This window comes from Schistocerca gregaria, chromosome X, assembly GCF_023897955.1.
Source record: "Schistocerca gregaria isolate iqSchGreg1 chromosome X, iqSchGreg1.2, whole genome shotgun sequence".
Classification (NCBI taxonomy): Eukaryota; Metazoa; Arthropoda; class Insecta; order Orthoptera; family Acrididae; genus Schistocerca; species Schistocerca gregaria.
The window spans coordinates 227691825-227718758 of record NC_064931.1 but is presented as its reverse complement, the minus strand read 5'-3'; the positions used below and the strand labels follow the sequence as shown (position 1 = coordinate 227718758).

At 41.7% G+C, this 26934-nt stretch overlaps 1 protein-coding gene across 1 annotated transcript; it reads left to right on the top strand.

Moving 5' to 3' along the window:
* Positions 1–11432: 11432 nt before the first annotated feature.
* Positions 11433–15802, top strand: LOC126299176 (Krueppel-like factor 2). Its single transcript, XM_049990942.1, has one exon. It carries the CDS (start codon positions 11442–11444, stop codon positions 12027–12029), a length of 588 nt encoding a protein of 195 aa, XP_049846899.1. The 5' UTR covers positions 11433–11441; the 3' UTR covers positions 12030–15802.
* Positions 15803–26934: the final 11132 nt, after the last annotated feature.

Sequence of the window (26934 nt, the reverse complement as noted above, 5' to 3'; positions counted from 1 at the left end):
TTTCTAATTAGATACATTTTGCATTTATTTTTGGTGGATTTGGGTGTTACTGTATTCAGTCTTTCTACAACGACCTTGAGGTCACTAATCACTGTATCTGTCGTAAAGCTCCCTATTTGGTCGGGCTTATTTTTTATTAAGAGGCCGAGTATGTTTTCGCAATCACTTACACTTCGATTGCGCTTCTGAACTACCACAACAGATCAAAATAATTTTCAGAGAAAGCATTTTGTATGATTCCGGACGAAGTTGTATGCCTACCACCGACGTTAAACATGTAATATCACCAACGTATCGAAGGTAGATTGAAGTCACCACCAAGTATAATTTCGTGACTAGGTTATCTATTAGAAATGAGACTCAAATTTTCTTTGAACTGTTCGTCAACTGTATCATCTGCGTCAGGATGTAAGTAAAAGGAGCCAGTTCTTAATTTTTTTCGTTTGTCAAGTATAGCTCACAGGAACTATCTGCTTTAATTTCGCTACAGCATAAACTACTTCGAACAGCAACAAACATGCCGCCAACAACTGTATTTAATCTATCCTTTCTGAACACCATGAGGTCCTTTATAAACGTTCCGCTGAAATTATTTTTAGCTTTAGAAAGCTTTCAGTACCAATAATGGTTTGTGCTTCAGTGCTGCCTGTTAACGCCTGGAGCTCTGGTTCTACCCCAACACAGCTACTACAATTTATTACTATAATACCTATGGCTCCTACGTCAGGCCTTTCACTGTGTTTGATCAGCACAATAAAGACTGAAACCATTTGTATTGTTCTCCGAGACTCTCTAACCTAAAAAGCCACCAGGTTTTCTCCATACAGTCCCGCAAACCATGTAGCTGCCTTCTGTGTGTATTGGACGCCTAACCCATTAAGCGAGACCCGAAACCCCACCACCTTATGGTGTAAGTCGAGCTGTCTGTGGCCTACAAGGACGCAGAACCGTCTGAGTTGCTGATTCAGACCCACCACTCACCTCTGCACCACAGATCCGCGGTCGGTCCTGTCGACGATGCTACGAATTGTGAGGTCTGCCTTCATCTTGCAAGCAGTACTGGCTATCATAACCATTTCAGCATGGCGCCTGAAACCGCTTCCAATCCAAAGCGGTATACAACATTAGTACCGTCATGGGCCACCACTCTAGTTGGCTGCACACTAAGCTCTTCTACTTTATTAGCGGGCTGCAGGATTTTTGGTTCAGTTACTATTTACACGGCAAGCAGTAAAGGAAACAAAAGAAAAATTTGGAGTAGGTATTAAAATTCATGGAGAGGAAGTAAAAACTTTGAGGTTCGCCGATGACATTGTAATTCTGTCAGAGACGGCAAAGGACTTGGAAGAGCAGTTGAACGGAATGGACAGTGTCTTGAAAGGAGGATATAAGATGAACATCAACAAAAGCAAAACGAGGATAATGGAATGTAGTCAAATTAAATCGGGTGATGCTGAGGGAATTAGATTAGGAAATGAGACACTTCAAGTAGTAAAAGAGTTTTGCTATTTAGGAAGTAAAATAACTGATGATGGTCGAAGTAGAGAGGATATAAAATGTAGACTGGCAATGGCAAGGAAAGCGTTTCTGAAGAAGAGAAATTTGTTAACATCGAATATAGATTTATGTATCAGGAAGTCGTTTCTGAAAGTATTTGTTTGGAGTGTAGCCATGTATGGAAGTGAAACATGGACGATTACTAGTTTGGACAAGAAGAGAATAGAAGCTTTCGAAATGTGGTGCTACAGAAGAATACTGAAGATAAGGTGGATAGATCACGTAACTAATGAGGAGGTATTGAATAGGATTGGGGAGAAGAGAAGTTTGTGGCACAACTTGACTAGAAGAAGGGATCGGTTGGTAGGACATGTTTTGAGGCATCAAGGGATCACAAATTTAGCGCTGGAGGGCAGCGTGGAGGGTAAAAATCGTAGAGGGAGACCGAGAGATGAGTACACTAAGCAGATTCAAAAGGATGTACGTTGCAGTAGGTACTGGGAGATGAAGCAGCTTGCACAGGATAGAGTAGCGTGGAGAGCTGCGTCAAACCAGTCTCAGGACTGAAGACAACAACAACAATAACTATTTACACTGGATAATGTTGGCCTATAAGCGTTTGTAACACAGTTATTGTTGTCCTCAGTAAAGCCGTCTTAGTTCCTCCCGGGTAGCCGAACGATCTAAAGCGCTGCTTCCCGAGCCGGAAGGCGTGCCAGTCACCAGCACGAATCCGCCCGGCGGATTAGTGTCGAGGTCCGGTGTGTCGGCCAGCCTGTGTATGGTTTTTAAGGCGAATGCGGGCTGGCTCCCCTTATTCCGCCTCAGTTACACCATGTCGGTGATTGCTGTGCAAACACTGTCGCCACGCTCTCGTACACAATAAATACTCTACCAGGTGAACATTTGGGGCTAGGCTTATTTGGTATGAGACGTTACCAGGGGGGGTCTACTGCACGCAAAACCGCATAATAACCCTGGGTTCGGTGTGGGGTGGCGGTGGGGTGAGTGGACTGCTGTGGCCTGTTGTGGGGCTGACAACCACAGACGGCTACGGCGGGACGAAGCCTATCCGTCGTTTCTAGGTCCCTGGTTGAATACCCACAATATACACACAAATCCGGCCTTCACCTTGTATTGTATTGTACAGTATTACAGTCCCAATGTTATTTACTCCTGCATGTATTTGTATTATTTCCGGCTAAAGAGTTTTTCATACCTTCCTTTTAAAAAGAATAGTTGTATCAAAGTCGTTTAAAATTATGTGCAGCAGAGACATCTTAGGTGGCCGAATACATAAACGTTAATCGTCGCTGCACTACAGTCTAAATAGTTTTCACATAGTATCAGCATCTAGGTTATAATGATTCTTTTGAAATTCAAAGTGTAGAATTTTGAGACGAACCTTGTTTGGCTAATCATTGTGACTGTACCATCCATATACACATGGATGCGACGTGATTCATATGCTGTGTCTGCTGTAATATGGGAATATTTCCAATTTGCTGAAATTGATCTCTGCTACTGTATTATATAATTTGGATGTATCATTAGACCAAGCTATATACTAAAGAGCCAAAGAAATTGGTATCCCTGCCTACTACCGTGTAGGGCATCCACGAGCAGGCAGAAGTGCGCAACACGACGGGGCATGGACTCGACTGATGTCTGAACTAGTGTTGGGGGGACTGACACCATAACTCCTGCAGGGCTGTCCTTAAATCCGTAAGAGTACGAAGGGGAGGAGATCTCTTCCGAACAGCACGTTGCAAGGCATCACAGATATGCTCAATAATGTTCATGTCTAGGGAGTTTAGTGGACAGGGAAGTTTTTAAACTCAGAAGAGTGTTCCTGGAGTCAATATACAGCAATTCTGGACCTCTGGGGTGTCGCATTGTCCTGTTGGAATAGCCCAAGTCCGTAGGAATGCACAATGGACATGAATGGATGCAGGTGGTCACACATTTTGCTTACGTACGTGTCGCCTGTCACAGTCGTATCTAGACGTGTCAGTGGTCCTATATCACTCCAATTGCACACGCCCCACCCCATTACAGAGCCTCCACCAGTTTGAACAAACCTCTGCTGACATGCAGGGCCCATGGATTCATGATGTTGTCTACATACCCGTACACAAGCATCCGCTCGATACAATCTGAAACGACATTCGTCCGGCTAGGCTGAATGTTTCAGTCATCAACGTCCAATGTCGATACTGACGGTCCCAGGCGATGCATAAGGCTTTGTGTCGTGCAGTCATTAAGGGTACACGAGTGTGCCTTCGGCTCCGAAAGTCCATATAGATGATGTTTCGTTGAATGGTTTGCACTGTGACTCTTTTGATGGCCCAGCATTGAAATCTGCTTTAATTTGCGGAAGGGTTGCTCTTCTGTGACGTTGAACGATTCTCTTCAGTCGTCGTTGGTCCCGTTCTTGCAGAATCTTTTTCCGGTCGCAGCGATGTCGGAGATATGATGTCTTACCGCTCGTGAAACGGTCGTACGGGGAAATTCTCACTTCAACGCTGCCTCGAAGACGCTGTGTCCCATCGCTCACGCCCCAACAATAACGCAATGTTCTAACTCACTTAAATCTTGATAACCTACCATTGTAGCAGCTGTAACTGACCTAACAACTGCTTCAGGCACTTGTTGTCTTATATAGGCTTTCCCGACCGCAGCGCCGTATTCTGTCTCTTTACATATCTCTGTATTTGCGTACGCATGCCTATACCTGCTTTGTTGGCGCTGCACTGCAACTTTCTTCTTTATCTCCATGAATAGTATGCTGCGGGTAGTCCCGTATTGCAAGGTAACAACAGCAACATTCTCACGACAGCATGTATGTGTACCTGGTTCAGCAAACACTCGAGTACCGCGGAACACCTCGACTGATCCTCTAAATCAAGCTATCTTAATTCATAAAAAAATGTTTGGTACCATTTGCGTTTCCGTAATTCTGTGGAATCTAACCGCCAATGAGTGACTTTAGTTGGGTACGCCATCTCCGAAGAAATTTATTAATCACTTCCTTGCCGAATAGAGACCATTGTCAGGTGTAGAGGCGGAATTAGCGTGATAACTCTCAGGGGTGACTAATTTTATTGTCTGTTATGCTTATAAACAAGAGATACATCACAAAATATTTGTAAGTGTGTACACCACACAATCCCGAAAATAGATTTAGATAAATGGGAGAATTACGGTACATCAGCTTGAAATATCATATACCCAAATCGATAAATAGAATAATGTGCAAACTAATTGAAAAAACTGAGAATTTTTTAGATATATTTTAGGAATTAGTTCTGTTTTAGGAAATGTAGAGGAAACTAAGAGATATTTCCGACGTTACACGTAATAATAACAGCGAGATTAAGAAAACTCAAGACACTTTCTTAGTATTTGTCTACCCAGAGAAAGCGTCCCCTAATGTAAACAAGTTCTAGGTGTTTGAAATCCTCAGAAAACAGGTATAAACACTGTAGAAAAACAGACAATATGCAGTATGAACAAGAGTCAAGCGAGAACAGTAAAAAATTATGGAACACCAAGAGAGAAGTACTCGGGTTGGATAAGGGGTAGGGCAGGTATGCCGTCATTCTTCTCCACTGTTCAGCATGTATGTGGAAGACACAATGAAGAAATAAAAGTACGAATTGGGAATAAAATTCAGCTTGAAAGTTGAATGGCGTGTCATTGATGAAAATAACATTCCGGTTATCAGCTAGTTCAAAAGTGAAATCGTAACAACTTGAAAAGACAACATAAATACAACAGTGGGACCAGATATGAATTCATCAGGTAGCTAGTAATAACAGTGAATCATGTGTATGTTGTAACAAACGTTATTTATTATTATTCTTATTACATTTTGAAGATCGATGTGAATCTTCAACTGTTTTAAATTCTATGTTTACAATATTTAAATTTTGGTGTATTCAGTCTTTTCGAAAGGAAACAGTATACGTCATCAAAAGTTAACTAATCCTAGCAATTAGCAATACCAACGCACTGTCCCATAACATATACTACTAATTGAGGGGGGGGGGGTGAATGGGGGTAGTCTTAATTTTCATTAACAACACCCTTTTAAAATAGGTACTGACATATTTTTCAGCACATTTTAGCACCTTCAAGGCATTTTCCGTATTGAATACTCGAAGAGGAGTGGTATTTTATAACCACCGTAATAAAATTGGAAAATGCGCATTTACTTACTGTCATTGTGTTTTATTCACAACATACTTTTTTAAGATTATAGATGAGTAAGATGGGTAATGAACTTGAAAACATGTATATGACGTACATTGCGAACAGTCACATTCGGTTAAAATAACTAAGTGTTTGGGTTACAATTTCATGAAAAATTACGGATTATGGTATAACAAATTATGAAAAACAATAAATATATTTTCAGAATTTTAAAATATAAAGTACATGACTAAATTACAATATTTTCAAAATATAGTCATAAAATATTGGTATTGGGAGACTTAACATTGTACCCACAATAATATGTTACTATTATGCTACCTTTATTTTAGTTTTAAAAAGGTGAACATTTAAAAATTTCGTAGAAATTATTAACTAATATTTCTTGGATGTAAGTAAATTTAATTTATCTTACCGTTAACTTATTATGTGTAAGAACATCCCCTTTTTTCAAAGTGTGATTATGGCAATATTTTGTACTAGGTACGTTCAGGTTTTTTGGTCACTGGTTACCATTTGTGACCATTTAAGGTAAGTAAATTCCACCACCAACGTCTGCCAATATCTCTTTATTATAACACATTACAGTCCTCAGCATTATCAGATACCCTGTGCAGAGAAGACATGAAATGCCTTTCATATGCAATTATCAGTTCTATGCTATTTGGTGACCACCAAAAGTGCTCATGGATGAATATAATATACAACATGTACAATCGCAAAGATATTATCCATTGCAGTCGTAGTGTAAATGTCGACCTATGCAGACCCTATGGTTCATCATTGACGTTGTCGACATAAATAAGCTTTTTAGTCACTAGTGAGTGGAATACCTCTACACGATATGTTGGAAACACTATACATATAGAACTAAGATTGATAGTGAATGGTATGTATTATTGACTATTTAATCAATTTGAGCGTTTCACAACAGTGAAGTATGATGGATTTAATGTAATTTGATGCTATAGGTAATATGGTCATGTGACCTGCCTTAAATTACTTACAGTGAGTATGTGACAATTTATTATGTGAATTTTCATCAGCATCTACACCAGATAGCTTCTATTGACAGCTAAGTAAGGAATGTGTGCTATCTCCCGTGGTGTACAGGGATCTCTGAGGATTGAAACCAGTTGCAATAAATCACTATCTATTTGCAGCTCCTGGCGTAGGAGCTACGACGTTTTTGAAATAAAACACATCGAAAGTATCCGAATACTCGCTAGGTAACATTAATAAGAGATGTGTACCCGTTCGCCTTCAAGGCGCTTGAACTCTTCTGGGGACACTATCAATGTGATACTAGAGTGTACGTGGGGAAATGGCAGCCCGTTACTGCTCAAGAGCCGAAACCAGAGAAGACAGTGATTCTGGACGCAGGTGCTGACGTTCTAAGTCATCCCAAAGGTGTTCCGTTGGATTTATATCCGGTATCTGGCCCGTTCATTCCAGGAACATTACTGACTACAAACTACTGGCTCACAAATACTGCTTTATGACAGGGTGTATCGGCATGCTGGTACAAACCATCAACTCCAAACTGTTCCTTTACTGTGTGCATAACACAGTGCTGTAGAACGTGTTCATATTATGCCGTGTTTAGGTTTTCTTAAGTGCAATAAGAATGGGTGTGAAATCTTATGGGACTTAACTGCGAAGGTCGCCAGTACCTAAGCTTACAAACAACTAAACCTGAATTATCCTAAGGACAAACACACACAACCATGCCCGAGGGAGGATTCGAACCTCCTCCGGGACCAGCCGCACAGTCCATGATGTGCAATGGGAGGACCATACCCTCACCACAAAAAATACCCCTATACCATGACACCACCTCTTCCGAACCTTATTGTTGGGTGCACGCAACACAGGAGGCAACGTTCTCCAGGCATCTGCAAACTCCAAACTCATCCGTAAGATTGCCACGAGGTATACACTGATTCATCAGTCCAAATCACTCGTTTCCCGTCATCCACTGCAGGCGCCGTCGCCCTTTATACCATATCAAGAGTCGCTTAACATTGACTATAGAAATATGTGGCTTACGAGGACCTGCTCGACCATTGTACCCAATCCTTTTTAACTTCATACGCAAAGTCACTGAACTAGCTGGGCTGCTGGCAGCACTTTGGAACACACGAATGATTCTTTCGTGTGATTTCATACGATTTCTTACCACCAGCCTCGACAATTCTCGACGGTTCCTGCCTGTCCGTACATGTGGTGTGGCTGGTCTCGGTCTAGCTGTGATTGTGTCTTCGAGTTTCCGCTTCACAATCACATCACGAACATTCAACTCGGGCAGCTTTAGAAATGCTGAAATGTCTATGGTGGATGGACTGAAATATCTGTGATGGATGGGGTGACATCGACTGACATGTCCACGTTCGAAGTCATTGAGTTTCCCAGACTGAGCCGTTCTGCTGCTACTGCTTCTCTATTGCCAAAACCAGGGATGGGCAAGTAGAGGCCCGCGGGCCACATGTGGCCCGCGGAGGGGTTTTGTATGGCCCGCCAATACATTTACAAATCATAGGGAAAACAAAATTTCCCTTCCCCGCGCGACTAACAAAATCCACGAACGTCTGCGCTACTTGGTAGTGGGTACTACCGACAGATGTCTCTACAGTCACGTAACTAACCTAGGTGCATGTGGACGCGGTAGATTATGGGAGCACTATAATCAGCCACGACAGGCACGGAAAAAAGCACTGTGCATCCTGCTATTGGCGCAAATTTATGCTCCACGCGGTGGCTGATGGGAGCGCTGTATTTCTCCCGCGCCGAGTGAATAGTACGACGTTCAGAGCAATTTTCTTCTTTTAGGGTGGTTTACTTGTGTTTTGTCTGTGCAGCAGTACAACGTAATATATTTTTTGTTCTCTTTTTTTTTCTTTTTACTTCAGTGCAATCATGACTCCTAAGAAGAAGTGTAAAGTCGGTGATAAGTGCCATCTGTTTAATGAAGACTGGATGACCAAATATTTCTTTATTGATGCAGGAAATAAAGTAGCATGCTTACTATGCCATGATACAGTTGCCGTATTCAAGGAGTACAATATGAAACTACATCACGAGACAAAACACAGTGACTTTGGCTGCAAACTTTCAGATGATGAACGAAAAATAAAAGCAGCGCAGTTCATGAAACGCTTGAAGAAGCATCAAGCGTTATTTACGAAGCAAACACCGCTTGAAAATAGTGCTACAGAAGCAAGTCTCCTATAAACTTGCTAAACGAAACAAACCTTTTTCAGATGTGGAGTTTATTAAACAGTGCATGGTACACTGTGCAAGTGTATTGTGTCCCGAAGTTAAAACCAAATTTGAGAGCATTTCGTTGTCAAGGAGGGCTATAGCGTGGCGCCTCGATTCAATTAGTGACGAACTTGCAGACCAGCTAAAGACTGTGAGCGAAGATTTTGTTTGGTTTTTACTGGCAATGGACGAAATCACAGATATTGAAGACACTGCACAAGTACTCACCTTTATCCGTGGAATTAATGAACATTTCGTCATCACCGAGTAATTTAGTGCTGTAACTTTAGCTGACTTTTATAAATCTTTGTCAGCTGAAAAATTTCCATGTATCAAGAAATTTGCAGGCAACATGTTCTCCATATTTGGATCGACGTATATTTGTATACAAAGTTTTTCTTGCTTGAAAAGCAACAAGAGCAAATACCGAAGCTGTTTAACAGACAGTAATTTGCAGGCTGTGATTAGAATATCAACTAGCAGTCTGACTCCTGATTTTAAAAAAAATGTGCAAAATTTTGATAGGATCCATTTGTCCCATTAAACTTGTTTTAAAATTTAATGTACTTGGAGATGATATTAAATTAGCAAAATAAATGAAATTGAACACAACTATCTTATTTGAGGATGTCAGAAAGAAAGAGGTACAAGTGACTTTAGTCTTACCAAAATTATAGGAAGTATACTTACACCCCTTTGCTTCTGACTGTTTCATTTATATCTAATTATTTTTATGATACCTTTTATGAAATGTAAAGCTAATTAATCAATGCATTTTAACGCTTTCACTGTTACACCCGAAATTGCAACTATGTGTGTGATATGTGATTAGAAATAAAGAAAACTTGCATTTTCATGATAATTTTGGGAATACTGCATATACAGGGTGAGTCACCTAACATTACCGCTGGATATATTTCGTAAACCACATCAAATACTGACGAATCGATTCCACAGACCGAACGTGAGGAGAGGGGCTAGTGTAATTGGTTAATACAAACCATACAAAAATGCACGGAAGTATGTTTTTAACACAAACCTACGTTTTTTTAAATGGAACCCCGTTAGTTTTGTTAGCACATCTGAACATATAAACAAATACGTAATCAGTGCCGTTTGTTGCATTGTAAAATGTTAATTACATCCGGAGATATTGGAACCTGAAGTTGACGCTTGAGTACCACTCCTCCGCTGTTCGATCGTGTGTATCGGAGAGCACCGAATTACGTACGGATCCAAAGGGAACGGTGATGGACCTTAGGTACAGAAGAGACTGGAACAGCACATTACGTCCACATGCTAACACCTTTTTATTGATCTTTTTCACTGACGCACATGTACATTACCATGAGGGTTGAGGTACACGTACAAACGTGGTTTCCGTTTTCAATTACGGAGTGGAATATAGTGTGTCCCGACATGTCAGGCCAATAGATGTTCAATGTGGTGGCCATCATTTGCTGCACACAAATGCAATCACTGGCGTAATGAATGTCGTACACGCCGCAGTACATCTGGTGTAATGTCGTCGCAGGCTGCCACAATACGTTGTTTCTAATCCTCTGGGGTTGTAGGCACATCACGGTACACATTCTCCTTTAACGTACCCACAGAAAGAAGTCCAGAGGTGTAAGATCAGGAGAACGGGCTCGCCAATTTATGCGTCCTCCACGTCCTGTGAAACGACTGTCGAACGTCCTGTCAAAGTTCAGCCTAGTGTTAATTGCAGAATGTGCAGGTGCACCATCATGCTGACACCACATACGTCGATGCGTTTCCAGTAGGACATTTTCGAGCAACGTTGGCAGATCATTCTGTAGAAACGATCGAACAGCGGAGGAGTGGTACTCAAGCGTCAACTTTAGGTTACAATATCTCCGGATGTAATTAACATTTTACAATGTAACAAACGGCACTGATTACGTATTTGTTTATATGTTCAGATGTGCTAACAAAAATAACGTGGTTCCATTTAAAAAAACGTAGGTTTATGTTAAAAACATACTTGCGTGCATTTTTGTATGCTTTGTATTAAACAATTACACTAGCCCCTCTCCTCACGTTCTGTCTGTGGAATCGGTTCGTCAGTATTTGATGTGGTTTACGAGATATATCCAGCGTAACGTTAGGTGACTCACCCTGTATATGCCGCCAATATATGTACGGCATTAGAGGTGAAAGGTTTATAAGGTGCGGCTCGCCGCTATCCTCTGTGTCTATAATGGGGCCCCCGAGCCAAAACAATTGCCCACCCCTGGGTAACACAATACTCCCTGCCTCCTTTTACACCGGTGAGTCGCCTCTCTTGGCATCTAGTGTTCAATTCCGCACTGCGTACGGGTGTCTGGATGCCTTAGATGAAATAATTTGCTTACGAGCTGTGATCCAGCATCTACATAAAACTTGTGTGTGTAGTGTACGAGATGTGGTACACTGATGTGGTGTTGCGGTGTGTGCAGGGCGCGTCGATGCCGTACGGGCACGTGTCGCCGCCGGCGAGTCCCGACGCTCCGCGAGCGTTCGTGCAGCACCAGGGCCTGGAGGGCGGCGCCGGCCACTACGCCGGGCCGGCCGGCGGACGGCTGTCGCTGCACCCGTACCCTAGCGTGCGCGTCATGACGCCACCCGCGTCGCCCCACCTCGCCAACCTGCTGACGGGCGGCCGCCACCAGCTGCCGCCCCCGCCGCCCCCGCAGCCAGCTCCGCCCGGCCCGCCGCCCTTCGTCGACGTGCCGTCCGCAGCGTGCAAGGTGAAGCGGGGCCGGCGCCGCTGGGGCCGCAAGAAGGTGACGACGCACACGTGCACCTACACCGGCTGCACCAAGACGTACACCAAGTCGTCGCACCTGAAGGCGCACCTGCGCACGCACACGGGCGAGAAGCCGTACCAGTGCGGCTGGAAGGGCTGCGGCTGGAAGTTCGCGCGCTCCGACGAGCTGACGCGCCACTACCGCAAGCACACGGGCGACCGGCCCTTCCAGTGCCGCCTGTGCGAGCGCGCCTTCTCGCGCTCCGACCACCTAGCGCTGCACATGAAGAGGCACATCTCCGTCTAGACCGGGCCACACGGACCTCGTCACATTCGCGTAGTTTCTGCCACCACCACAGGACGAGCGACGCTGTATTTTCGTGGACACTGTTATGTGATATAAGGCACGATCGAAGCGAGTGTTGAAAGCGACCTAGACTAGTATGAAACAAACAAAAATTTTATTCCTGTGAATTCGTTCCAGTATTTTAGTTTCTCCGCCACTGAAGGCTTTACACATATTTGTGACTATAGTGCTACCACGAAATTTCTGTCAGTGTCATAGTGGCTGTCTGTACTTCTATCATTCACAACGTAAGAGAACACGTTTGTAATTTGGTACTTCGTGTACATATTGGTATACACCTCGGACATCCACGGTCAACGTTGCAAGTTACAGTATGTAGGGTTCTCTTGATTCTCTACAACTATAGTATATGGAGTAACCAAAATGAAACCGACGGCCCGGAAAAGTCTGGTACTAAATGAGTTACTCTAGTTAATCGAAAACTGAACTGTTACACAAGGTGCTGGAAATGGCCACCGTTGCCGTCAGTGAGGTGATGTATGGGTTTTGTCGAACTGTGAGATTGTACTTTCAGTGTGCTGTTGTTATTCTACTGTCTGGAAATTATTTGTTCAACTTGCTCCACAGATAGACTGAATAAGCTAGGTTGGAGGCCAGGAAATTTCATAAGCTTTGCAGATTGCACTTTCCTCACCGAACGTTTGATGAACCAGTGCCGAGGTTGCGTATGGGGTGTGTTCTGTTGCTCCATCTCCCTGAAATATCCGTAAAATCGTTCATCATTGTCAAAACCTTTCATTCCGTTTTTTTTTATTTTTAGAGAAAAACTGATTGTAGATCCATAGCTGAGAGTGATTCTGGAAGTATCTCCCAGGAATATACTTTATTTCTCTATTTATTTGGGCATAACCAGTTTCTGAGGACGAAGCCTTGTTACCAAGTGCTCATACCCCCTGAGAGTAGACACAAGCTGACATCTTACCATAGGGTACACACATGAGAAAATGGATTACACAGATTGTGAACGCACCTCCTGGGATTATAACTTTCATTTAAGAATTGTGTTTCGATTTCTATACATTGTGAACCAGACTACAAACTGAATACTACACAGTTGCAGTTCAGCACACAGGTGACAATTTTTTTGCACATAAAGGTGCGAGTTCGATGAGTTGCTACAAACTGACGAAAACACTTTTCAAGACCTAACTACCTCAAAATCTAAATTGCAATCTGTTCATCAGTTTGTTTCTATCTTATCACTCCACAACAGCAACCTGTCCAAAATGCAACGACTTATGATTTTTCACTTCCTCCTCCCATCTAGCTTTTCTGGATCTGTATGGTACGTTTTATTTGTGTAACAGCTTCACTTGTTCAAATTCGGACCCTGTTAATGTTAACGGTAACGGTTACGATTCTTGAGAAAAGGGAGTATCTATATTCGCGCTAGCTAATTTTCGTTGGTACCCAAATTTTTTCGAGTGTGTGAATGAGTAAATTCTTCGAGCAAAAATTAGTTGGTTATATTGTTTATGTATGGCTACAGTACTTCACATCCTACATTAAATAAGAGGAAAGCTGTTGCGAAGGCCGCCCTTCGTCCAATTCGTGTTTGGTGCTTGCATTCTGTTCCACTTTCACATTTCACAAAGAGATGGCAAATATTCACCCACTTGCTCTGTCTTTCCTTAGCCGAATATGAAACTCCATAACTGTGTCATCGAAGTTTGCAAACCTCTCACTCCTATGTCAAAAGATGAATTATAAAGAAGCGACTTATATTATTCAAAATGTGTGTTCAGCTTCCTTGGTCTAATTCATAGAATCTTCGCAGCAGTAGATGCTAATTTCGTTTTTCTAGTAGAAGTTGATGGTTATATGTCGTAGCACAGATGTTACAAAAATTCAGAACTCAAGTGAATTCTAAAGATAAAGTTTGGTTTACCGAAGATGTCTTGAAACAGCTTTTCATGAGTCCACATAGATCACAGAGCCAGCATAATACTGTGGGACTGTTTGTGGGAAACTGAACTTAAGATCGACGAAGCGTGAAGAAGACCAACATTCTCAGCTACAAAACGTCCGAGAGTACAAACCGTGTACCATGCTCCAAGCAATACTGACAACAGTCGAGTTTTCTTTCTAACTCATTGTTTTCTGAGTCAAATGTCTGCAGCTTACAGGAGCACATGAGCGCTGATAGGGAGTGAAATTGTGAAAGATGTTCCAGCGTTTCATGTACTACGGATGAAAAACAATGTATTGTAAAATTTTTTATTGTAGTTCACTTACATTCCAAATGTAAATAGTCTTATTTAAATATTTATGAAATTATCAGCCAACTATGATGGCGATTTTTGTCACACAATTGTTGTTTGATTCCGCTTTTCTGTCCATGATACAATCATGTCTTCATCTCTTATTCCCATTATATTCTCATCCTTTTACTTCTGAGAGGCTAATTATTCCCAAACATTGTGTAAATAGAATTATTTCAACGGTGATAAAGTTGCTGCATCGCATATAATTCTTGCATTTAGTTTCGGAAATAATGTCATTAGTGATGCTTTACGTACTTTATATTTATTTTATGGATGCCTTGTGAGAGAAGTCTTCGAATTTTTTTAAAGTATAAAATCGTATAGTTGTCAAATAACGCGACAAAAGGCCAGTATTTAACAAATAGAATCATCGACAAGTAAGCTTTCGTTATCTCGAGTAGAATCAAATAAGGTGACCTTCATTTAAGATCATGATTCTCTTCAGGCATGTTGCTTCTCAAATTTGTCCGTTCTCAGTCGGTAAGATCAAAAGGTCGCTTGTCGAGCAGTATCTTTGTTGGAAGCACTCACTGTTATCACAGCAAGACCCACGTCTGACATCGGTACGCTTTCATGCGTAGAGCTATGAGGAAACTTCTTTACTTCACCTTTATGCATCAACAAGATACAATCAGTGTTTGCACTTGAATGATTAGAAATTTTCATTAACAGATTGTTAGTTATCTGTTTACATTCCCTCAACATTGTTAAGTATTGCTCTCCTCTGCTGTTACCACACTTCTTACCAAGATTATTAAATGACAAACTCTTCCTGTTGCCACAGAAATTTAGCTCGAGTTTCTTTATTATAATTGCCTATTTTTGAGGAACATGTTGCGAATAACTGTAATACATGACACACATTTACTGAAATGCGTTTATAGCTTTACAATAATTTCACTGTATTCGCCTTCGCACTAATTTAACAGTTGAAATTAGTTTTCGAGGCTTAAGTTATTATTCACTGTTCTTGTGTAAGTTGCTAAGGTATCTTAGAACCAGTTGCACATTACAGTATCAGAATTTGCTTTGTTTGCAAAGAATTTCGTGTATCACTCTTCGTTTACACTCAAGTAAATATCAGCCTCAACGTTACAGGCTGCTATACTGCCGCTCTAGACATGTGCAGCTCACAGCTCTCACACAAATTATTTTGCGAAATCGTTTCCTATCTGTTGTACGCTTAAACTAACTTACAGGTTCCAGGCCAACTCCAATTAAATTTTAAATATGCAAGACTTTGCAGCTGTGTTCTAACACCTTTACTTTTTTTTGTTGCTGTTTCTTTCGATTGGAAAACAGTGATGTCTTCCTTCCTGAAGAGTTTAGTGATGATCAGCTGAAAGACTGTTGTGTCTGTGATATCATAATACAACCGTCTCATGTAATTCTATTGTTTTCACAAATATTTTCCACTTGTATTGTAAGAAATGAAATATATGTGTGTTTCAAACGATGACTTGTGAAATACTCCTTTGTCACTTCTGTTACACCGAAAACCTGCACTCTTCCGAATCCCAAATGACTTCGCACTAAAATTTGTTTTCTAACCATAATTAGAGGATTTTAATTTGAGTTCTACAAGTAATGAAAATGTATCTTCCAGTTGACCAGTAAGCAACGGGTAAACTGACAAGAAAGTGGCCAGGTATGGACTACAGATTGGGATGATATCTGGCACAGATTTTCATCTTTTTTTTTAAAAAAAAAACCTATTTCGAATTTTTTCGACACTACATAGCTGTAGAGACAGTCGATGTCAAATTTTCAGTGTCGCTCAGGTCCTAAAGAGTATGACGTATGGTGAGGTGCGCTGGCGACACGAACTCGTCATACTGTGGCTTTGTGGACTAAGATTAAGTCCGACCCAGATTTATTTTTTCTTTACGAATTAATCAGTATTTCAGTATTACAAATTGTTTATTTATCTGATGTGGAAGGAATTGTGAGTATTAACAAAACTCACACTCATATACCATTATCAGTACTTTTTTTCATTTCGTCATTGCATCCCTTTACCATTCATAGATATTCCATAACTGTAACATTAGTTCCAAATTTTAACTTATAAATTTTGTGCTTCGCAGGCGTTCGGGTACTTGTGAAAGCTGCAGTAACACAACATCTTTGCAGCATTATCCACGCAATTCTTCAGCAATGTGCGCAAAACAGACATTACTGAAACCCCACCCTTTGGTAATCAACTCTGACGCAAAACGACAGTATGCTAGTTCAGCAACGTCCTCCTTTATCTCACAACTAAATGAAGATATTGAAACTAAAGAAATGTAAAAGAATAATCAGCTGAATTGAAATGCATTTTTATGTGAAAAAATACATTTTACGTACTAGTAAAAAAGAGGTTCACAAAACCGAGAAACACACATGAACCCCAGTCAGCCAATACGAAGTATAAAAATGTCACTATCAAATAATAGTCAACAGAACGGGAGAGAGAGAAATAGAATTTACATGCATATTTTATCAAAACTTGGGAAGTATCGCATTGCCAAAATTGGTGTCCATGCTGTGTTTGGTTTCTGTTTTAGAGTGAAGAATATCTTTGCTAAAGTGCATCCAATTTTGTGATCAGCGACTCACAACTACCGTCCTCCTGCTGTCAGAAGAGACTGCTTTTGCAAGATCTTTCTTTAAGGATGGAAGTTAGGAAATAATGGTAAGTCGACGACGATGTCGTTAGACATGGAGCACAATATCCAACTGGAAAGAAATGGGGAAGGAAATCGGCCGTGTCTTTTTCAAAAGAACGATCCCGGAATCTGCTTTCACTTATTTATGGAGTCAACGGCAAACGAATCTGTATGGCAGGACGGCGATTTGAACCGGCGTCCACATCTCTCGGACACATTCTTTTAAGGGTTATGATACATTCTGATGTGTAAATACTTCAGCTTTAAGCCCGAAAGTCTGAGTGAGGGCTGAAAGTAGCGCATTCACTCAAATTTGTTTCCATACAGTCGGCACGAATCTGGAAAACCGTCCACCAGTCTGCCCTACATAGCTGCATTTCGTAGAGCACCGATCTCTTCAGTTGCATAGGTACTGAGATGTCACAAATTGCATGGTGAACCTCTTTCCTCAAATGTTATTTTTTTAGGGCAATATCTGTTGTTCAGTGCACGAACTGTAAGGGTAGATACTAACTATATGTGGCAGTAGACTTAATTGGTACTGACAATAGATATAGTCACTGCTACTGAGATGCCCCTATTTGTTTATTTCAGTTGGCTGTAACTCGAGCATCCACTCATAATGTAGAATCCCAAATGCATAACTCCCGTGGATACGCTTACCTTGTAGTCGTTTGTTGTCCAGAGTGCAGGTCTACGGCTTTATATGTGCGTTTGATGTATAAAAATATGTTTTATGAGTAAGGAACAGACACTTCGAATAATCTAGGTTTATTTCTGTTCTGATCGTAAACAGCATGACATGGATGCACTGAACGATTTTTGAGTCAACACTGCCGCTTTTGCCATAGGCAGAAAGAATGCTGTGCCATTTTTTAACAGTACGACATCTGTCATCTGACCACAACAAACTCTCACTCAAATGCTACTGCCAAACACGACCTCCCTCCATCTGAGGTTGCTGCTTTCATTCCACAGGCGTCAGACAAGCACTGCGTCGCCGTTACGTGTCTAAAAATTCAAATTACGTATTGTGTAAATTGAAAATATGTTCATGGATAATGATACGGACAGTTCAGTGCGTCTAAATGGGATTGAGAATTTCTCACATATTTCAGGTTCTTCGTGAATACAAACTGAGTTTATAATACTTCGACTGAACCGGTGGAAAGCGATAAGGATAAAAGCAAACAAAATAAGTCAGTAGACAATGTAAGAATAGAGATCTAAAAAAGTTATCATGATGTAAATCAAGTAATTCCTATGATCAGAGGATTACGAAACTGTGATTTTATTTCCATGTAGGCACATTATTATGAAAGTTGTTGATATATGTTTATCGATGTTTTAATTGTTACAAAGTGATTAAAACGTCTTCTTTCTATGAAACTAACTGTCGGAAGCGAGATACTTTGACCTACGGCTTCTACAGAAATACATCAATTGCTTCAAAAGGCTTTTCCAAGAAAGTATCAAAATTAAGACTTTGGAGGATTGGTGTATGGAATCAACCCCTCACAAAAGATATTATACCTCTGCGAATAAGAGGTGGTCCTCTTCTTTCCAGTACATTATATTAAGGCTGGCTGGTTTGGGGGAAGAGACCAGACAGCGAGGTCATCGGTCTCATTGGATTGGGGAAGGACGGGGAAGGAAGTCGGCCGTGCCCTTTGAAAGGAACCATCCCGGCATTTGCCTGGAGCGATTTAGGGAAATCACGGAAGACCTAAATCAGAATGGCCGGACGAGGGATTGAACCTTCGTCCTCCCGAATGCGAGTCCAATGTGCTAACCGCTGTGCCACCTCACTCGGTCATTATATCAAGGCTGACGATAATTTCCAAAAGACAAATTAACTGTGAATACTTCACGCATACTAAGAAAGCGGATATAGCAAATATAATAAAAGGATCAGTATGAAAAGGGAAGGATAATTTCAAGCTATTTTACGTAGTAACCGAAACTTTGTGTTATGTTACATCAGTAGCAGCTTTTAGTGCATAGAATTTAGGTTGTATCGAACAAAGCAGTTTTCATTTGAAGTAATCGATTCTGAATAGATCGATTTGTCGCACTCGTTCTCGACTTTATGAAACGCATTGAAAGTTAAACAGAATTACATCACATTACTAATACCAGTTATAAGTCCTCGGTGATTTGTGTACAGACCTGAAATACGAGTGCGTGTTGAAAAGTAGTATCTCTGATTTTTTAATTCTGTTCTAACATCGACTAAGGTATTACATGTTACGAGTATTACTCTCCGGCTTCGCTGGAATAAGTTGTTACACTTTGCTGCTTGAGGGTGCCGAAATGTAGCGTGAAACACGACGGTGTGTGTTGCAACTATGTCGGTGCGTGAGAAACAGCGTGGTGCAATCGAGTTTCTAACCCCAGAAAAACGTGCATCCGATTGAAATCCATAGAGGAATGAAGGCTATCCTACAATGATGGCTGTATCGACATCAGTAATGTGCGATGTTGGGTTTTCGTGCTCGTAATGAAGCAAACTCTAGTCCTAAACTGTACACGGTAATGCGAGACTCAAAGGAAACTGATAGCACGAATTCGAAGACTTAGTTCATACACGGAGCATCCTCTCTTTAAGAATGGCAGTGCCAGACCACACATGAGACCTGCGACATGTGCGACAATCCAACGCCTTGGGTTAACGATCATCTATCATCCTCCATACAGTTCCGACTTGGCTCAATTCGATGTTCATCTGATTTCAAAATTTAAAGAACACCTTCGAGGACTTCACTTTGATGATGATGAAGTGATGCGAGTAGAAGTGACATTGTCGTCCGTCAACAGAGTCAAACATTCTTCAGTGACGATATCGACAAACTCGTCCCTAGCTGGGAGAAACGCTCATCGCCAGTTTGGCTAAGTTGAGAAACAAATGTCTAAACCTGAAAAGTAAACGCGTAAATTGCTAATAAAGTTTGCTTCATTTAAAAACCTCTAAAATTTTTCACATAAGAATTTGAAGGAATTACTTTTCATCACGCCCTCATATAATCACACTCATATAATCGGCAAGCTGGTGGCGGGAATTTTAGATTAGGTTCTTCTCCCGTCTCCAATTCACGATGCAGTTTACATTTGAAGTCTGGTTTTAAGTTTTGTTGTTCCTTAGTATTACAGTTTTCTGTCAGTTGTGAGTTATTTGAAGTAATGAGCTTCAGAACACTTTCCGAAAGATTAAGGCAAAAATTATTGTATTGTCTGATTCTCAAGCAGCACTACAAGTGCTGAACTATCATCACAACCAACACTATATGAACGTGCTAGCGTACAACGTAATCAACATGCTTAACACGGGGCCAATTTTTTTTCTACCTCCGATCGGTAGCGAAATTACAGCAAAACCACAGTAAAAATCCGGTGAATTTTTCTATAGATGTGTTGCACACTGCCTCTAGTATGTTCGTTTATAGAGTCACGTCTCACTTTTCAGTTTGAGTGCAAAGTGAGCACGTAAAGAAGCTTAGAAAATAGCGTCTCCCGCCAAGTCTGAAGTCCTGCTGACGGATTTCGCCTGATTTCATGCACCCCACGTAACGCAACTGTCATGCGTCTCCTTCTTCATCACTATTCTCGGCCACATACTGCAGGTGCAACGAACCACCCACCATACAATCTGGACTTGGCTCCCTCTGATTTTCATCTCTTCCCTCACAAGAACCACTGGCTACGAAGACAGCGTTTTGGCACAGACAACGAGCTGCACACCAGTGTAGGGAATGGGCGAAAATCACAGGCATCTGGCCACCTTCTATCACGAGGATGTTGGAAAGTTAGTACCACTCTACAACAAATGTGTAGGTCGCAGCGGCGACTATGTATAAACTTTGCTGGTAGTTGCAGCTAACTGCCGCAAATGGAACACTTTTGACTTTCATTGTGGTGTCCATTTCAAGACTAATTAGAGGTTAAAAAAATAGTCCTTATTCTTACAGAACAGGTGCAACGAAGTTATTTTTATACCAATAAAAGGTTAACGAAAGAAGATACTACCAGTGGCATTCAGAAAAGCTATATGATTCCGTACTCAGATATCAGTTCAAGGAAGCGTTAAGAACATGAGGGTTCTGTGAACGGAAGAGGTATAGCGCACAGGAGGGCATCACTTTAGTAACGTATGTATCAATATTCCATTCGTATACTAAATCAACTATATCAAGAAGATTTCAATCAAAAATTTTTCAAATGGCTCTGAGCACTGTGGGACTCAACATCTGAGGTCATCAGTCCCGTAGACTTAGAACTACTTAAACCTAAGGACCTCGCACACATCCATGCCCGGGGCAGGATTCGAACCCCCGACCGTAGCTGCAGCGCGGTTCCGGACTGAAGCGCCTAGAACCGATTGGCCACAACGGCCGGCAGACTTCAATCACTGACGCCTTGAACGACATCTACAACAAGTTGGGAAAGTGGACTCACCTTACTGTGAGTGCAGTGGAGAAAAGATCGCACCAGACGTTGATATTGTTTAGTATAGAAACCCTTTTTAAAAGGCTCATTGTCTCATTATGTATCATTTTCTAAAAGTTTTGAGATGGTAATGTACTCCAGGATTTTAGCACACATGTGTATTAAAGAGGTATTATCTACTCACATGTTAGATTTCAAAAGGACCAGTATACGAAGTTGGCTGTATATATGTGCACTGTCGTAACTAGACGCTGCTCGTCTTCTCACGATGTAACACGTAACGTACGTTATGTCTCACCTATTGATGAAACTGATATAAGGGGTCCTCATAACATCACACTGCTTCTGTATACATACGACGTCATGGTATCCAAACCACAAACTACCACTGACCTTCCATACAGCACTACGGATGGTGCTACGACTGTGGGAACCTCAATCGGTTCTAAAGAAAACCTCTTTGTAACGGCCTAGACTTGGGAAGTGGAAAATTAAGAGCGGATGGCAATGTAACTGTCAGATTAAACGAGAAAAACGAAATCAGCATAGGATGGCAAAGGTCGCTGCCAAATTCAGTAATACTAATTGCAAATTCAGTAAAACTAATGAGGATGCGATCGGAGCCAGCGAACGAATCAAAATGACAATAACAAGTAAACTGTTGAGTGACAATCGTTCGCCACAACCTCATGTAACAGTGAGCAATATACAGCTGCTGAGTGAGGCGCCGTCGTACAGCGTCCATCCGTTAGTACAGGAAGTACGTAGTTTTTGCTGAATAAGTTAATGGATCATATCCAGAAAAGGCTGAAGTCCACCACAGCTGCGCAAAGAGAAGACAAATAAGCTCGTTTACACGAGCGAAATGCCGGAGTCAAGGCGGGTGGGCGGCGGAGGCGATTGTAAGCACTACTCAGCCTCACTTATTAGATGCGGAAATCGACATAGAGTTGGAAGACGGAGACTGCTGCATGTCACCATGTGCCAGTACTCCAGTACTGAAGGCGTGTCACGTGCTACTACTGCATGGCTACGGCTGCAGTTGTCTGCCCCTCGGCTGTAGGGGCAGTGTGTTCACTCGCCATCTGCGACGGCCACGGGCATATAGGGTAGGGACACAGCTCTAGAAAAGGATCAAACCTGTACACTGAGGTGGTGGTGGTGGTTGTTGTTGGGATGTTTAAGGGGGACTAAACAGCTAAGGTCATCAGTACCCCATGTACACTGAGCTCCATCACTGCTGCAGGTGGGTTGACGCGTTGTTGCAGCACGTCGGAAACGGAGAAAATGTAGCATCAGACGTAGATCTCTAGAGAAACTCAATTTTAAGTGGCCCAGTGTCACATTATATATCATTTTCTAAAAGTTTTGAGATTTTCACCCAGTATTAATGGGACACTTAGCCTATCACAGTTTGGATTTCCAAAGGCCGAGTCTACCGAGTTAGCTATTTATACGTGTTCTGAGCGCATAATAAAATCATAAAAGGATAAAATATCACAAGTTGGGATTTCCTGTGATTTTTCGAAGGAATTTCATTGTTTTAAACAAAATAATATATTATAGAAGTTAAGTTTTTATGGAATACTTAGGTCATAACATAAACGCTTTATTTCTTATTTAAGAAACAGAATGCTAGAAGGTACCCTATGCTTTTCGAGTAATTCAAAGAGAGATGCCACATCATCTGCATGGGAAGAAATTACGGTGGGAGACCGAAGCGTTCGACCATTGGTTCACTACTATCCTTGATTTATGTTAATGGTCTGCCATTTTATTTGAATCAGGAGGCGGGTAATACAAGCAAAGTTCTGAATCCCAGTAAAGAACCATCAGCAAAGAAAACAGTAAATGATGTTTTTGTGGGAGTTGCCGACTGTCTCTGTAGAATGGTATGGTTTTAAACTTTGAAGAAACATAGCACATCCAGTTCTGAACCATCAAAAATATCCCACCTCCTACTAACCTATATCAACAAGAAATAATGAACAGCGTGGAAAGAACTAAGCACTCAGGTAAAATGTTTAGCTTCGGCCACTTTTACCACAAAAACAACGGCCAACTTTGGGATACAGAAGTCCGTAAGGTAACATATTTTACATACTTTGAGTAACATTACACTTAGTTCGAGTAACGTCTCACTAAGGCAAAAATTATTCGTTGCACAAAAGAAATAAATTGGAATTAAGTTTTTGGTTCACACACGTACATCTTGCAAGCATCTCTTTAAGCAGATAGGAATACTAGCGACAGCCTCAGAGTACATTTCTTCTCTCTCGAAATTTGTTATCAACAATCCATCCGAGTTTGAGAGTAACAGATACATTCACAAGTACAGCACTATAAGGAAATTGATCCGCGTTATTCTTTAATGAATCTAATTTTAACACAGAGAAGAATGAAATCTGCTGCTATAAGACTACCGGTATTTTACGATCTGCCCATTCAAATAAGATGTATGTTAAATAGCATAACTGTCTTCAGATTTAGATTAAAGTTGTTTCGTCTTTAACAACGTCTTCTGCACCATAGAGGAATTATAAAACATAAATAGTCAGTCAGTTTTACAGAAAATACCTATACTCATACTACGATTTTTCAGTATTTTTCCTTATTAATGTATATGTGTTCTATGCTTGTTTTGTGGATCACTTACACACCATAACGTTTATTGTAAATAAGATTTATAGAAATAAGTAAGTAACTAAGCCGTAATGTGTCACCAAACGAGTAGGTTTGATCAGAGTATAGTGCAGATGTGGCTCAGCGGTTTTGTGCCAAATCATGAATCCAATGATCTGAGGCTCGATTTCTGATCAGCCTAGAATCTTTATCGGTCACGTATCCCTTCTTTCACGACAGACCATGTTCGTTAATGGAGAAAATGCCAGTCTGCACCTTATTTAGAGTCCACGTTAAAACGTAGGTTCCTTTATAACTGGCTGGGCAAATCGGTTCAAAGGACAGAGGAAACCTTGGACATACCAGCAACAGTAGGATCATATATAGCAAAGCATTGTCGTGCTCAAACCAACCTTCATGGTGATTAAAGCTTTAAGACGACAGTCAAAACAGCAAAAAGGAACATGGAATGCAATGTCCACGGACTAGAACTTCACACTACCCAGTTAAGAAGATATCCATCATAATATCCAGAGATGATACAGTGCTATGGGCCATGGGAATTTGTGGCTGCGTTTCCACAAGTGGAGCATCAGTTCTACGGAGAGGGCCAACTGGACGCAATGTGACATTCTTGTTTCTTATGAGTATTGTGATTGCACCAAAAAGTATATTCCAAACCATATAGTGTACCTACCTACGTCAGTTTGTTGAGGAATATATGCAAGGCTGCAGCTCCCATTCGGTAACGTCTGGGGAGTGAAGAGTTTCTTACAGACAAAGGAATTAGTCGAGTAGATTCAGTTTCAACAAAACTATTTTATGCAGTCTTGGAAACTGTCTGTTAATACACTAGTGGTTATTAAAAGTGCTATACCACGAAGATGACGTACTACAGACGCGAAATTTAACCGACCGGAATAAGGTGCTGTGATATGCAAATGATAAGCTTTTCAGAGCATTCACACAACGTTGGCGCCGGTGGCGACACCTACAACGCGCTGACATGAGGAAAGTTTCCAACCGATTTCTCATACACAAACAGCAGCTGACCGGCGTTGCCTGGTGAAACGTTGTTCTGATGTCTCGTGTAAGGAGGCGAAATGCGTACCATCCCGTTTCCGACTTTGATCAAGGTCGGATTGTAGCCTATCACGCTTGCGGTTTATCGTATCGCGACATTGCTGCTCACGTTGGTCAAGATCCAGTGACTGTTAGCACAATATGGAATCGGTGGGTTCAGGAGGGAAATACGGAACGCCGTACTGGATCCTAACGGCCTCGTATCACTAGCAGTCGAGATGACAGGCATCGTATCCCCATGGCTGTAACGGATCGTGCAGCCACGTCTCAATCCCTGAGTCAACAGATGGCAACGTTTGCAAGATAATAACAATCTGCACGAAGAGTTCGACGACGTTTGCAGCAGCATGGACTATCAGCTCGGAGAGCATGGCTGCGGTTACCCTTGACGCTGCATCACAGACAGGAGCGCCTGCGATGGTGTAATGGCAAAACGTAATTTTTTCGGATGAATCCTGGTTTACAGCATCGTGATGGTCGCATCCGTGTTTGGTGACATCGTGGTGAATGCACATTGGAAGCGTGTATTCGTCACCGCCATACTGGCGTATCACCCGGAGTGATGGTATGGGGTACCATTAGTTACACGTCTCGGTCACTTCTTGTTCGTATTGTCGGCACTTTGAACAGTGGACGTTAAATTTCAGATATGTTACGACCCGTGGATTTACCCTTCATTCGATCCCAGCGAAGCCCTACATTTCAGCAGGATACTGCACGACCGCATGTTGCAGGTCCTGTACGGGCCTTTCTGGCTACAGAAAATATTCGACTGCTGCCCTGGCCAGCACATTCTCCGCTCGTCACAATACGCCAGTCACAACTCTTGATGATCTGTGGTATCGCGTTGAAGCTGCGTGCCAGCTGTACCTGTACACACCATCCAAGCTCTGATTGACTCAGTGCCCAGGCGTATAAAGGCCGTTATTACGGCCAAAGGTGGTTGTTCTGGGTACTTATTTCTCAGGATCTATGCACACAAATTGCGTGAAAATATAATCACATGTCAGTACCAGTATAATATATTTGTCCAATGAATACACGCTCATCATCTGCATTTCTTCTTGGTGTAGCAATTTTAATGGCCAGTAGTGTACTTTCATTTATGATGTAAGTGTAAACCTTTGCATTCAAATTTTAACACAGATGTTCAAACTTTACTTGAGTAATGAAGAAGGAATACAAAATAACGGACCTTATCAGAGCCACCTTCAACTTGCAGAAGTCATTGTTATGACTGTGTTTCCTGAAGAAGTGGACCAAAATATTACCTAACTGAATAGATAATTATGAAAGTATGACTGAAGGTTAACTACAACAATATCAAAACAATGTACTGTTCCGATCCACGAGTTGTGATCAAGTTGTGGTCAAGACGTCGAGGGTGAGTGGTCCAGTATGTGCCAGGAGTCATCGGTGATACAGTAGTGTTCGTACTTACATTTGTTTATTGTGCTGAGAGTACAAAGGTATAAGCGTCTTCAGAACTGCAGTCAGCTGCTGAGCTCGAACGCAGACGCGACAAGGGAGTGCTACCACCTCATCAACAAGTCGTGACGTCGCTGCCGCATATCAGTGCCACGACAGCTTGGCGAGGAAAGCACTGCCCGCCCTGACGCCCTGTGATGGCCCAGTGCTGCTATCACCTAGTGCTCTCCAAGTCAGCCTGTTGTCGCACACTCAGGTGGAGACTACCAACGGGAGCCAGGATGCCGGTTATCATAAAGACGGACCCACTGTCAGCCTCCTTGGATCAACCAAGTTTTAAGCTGATGTTCACGG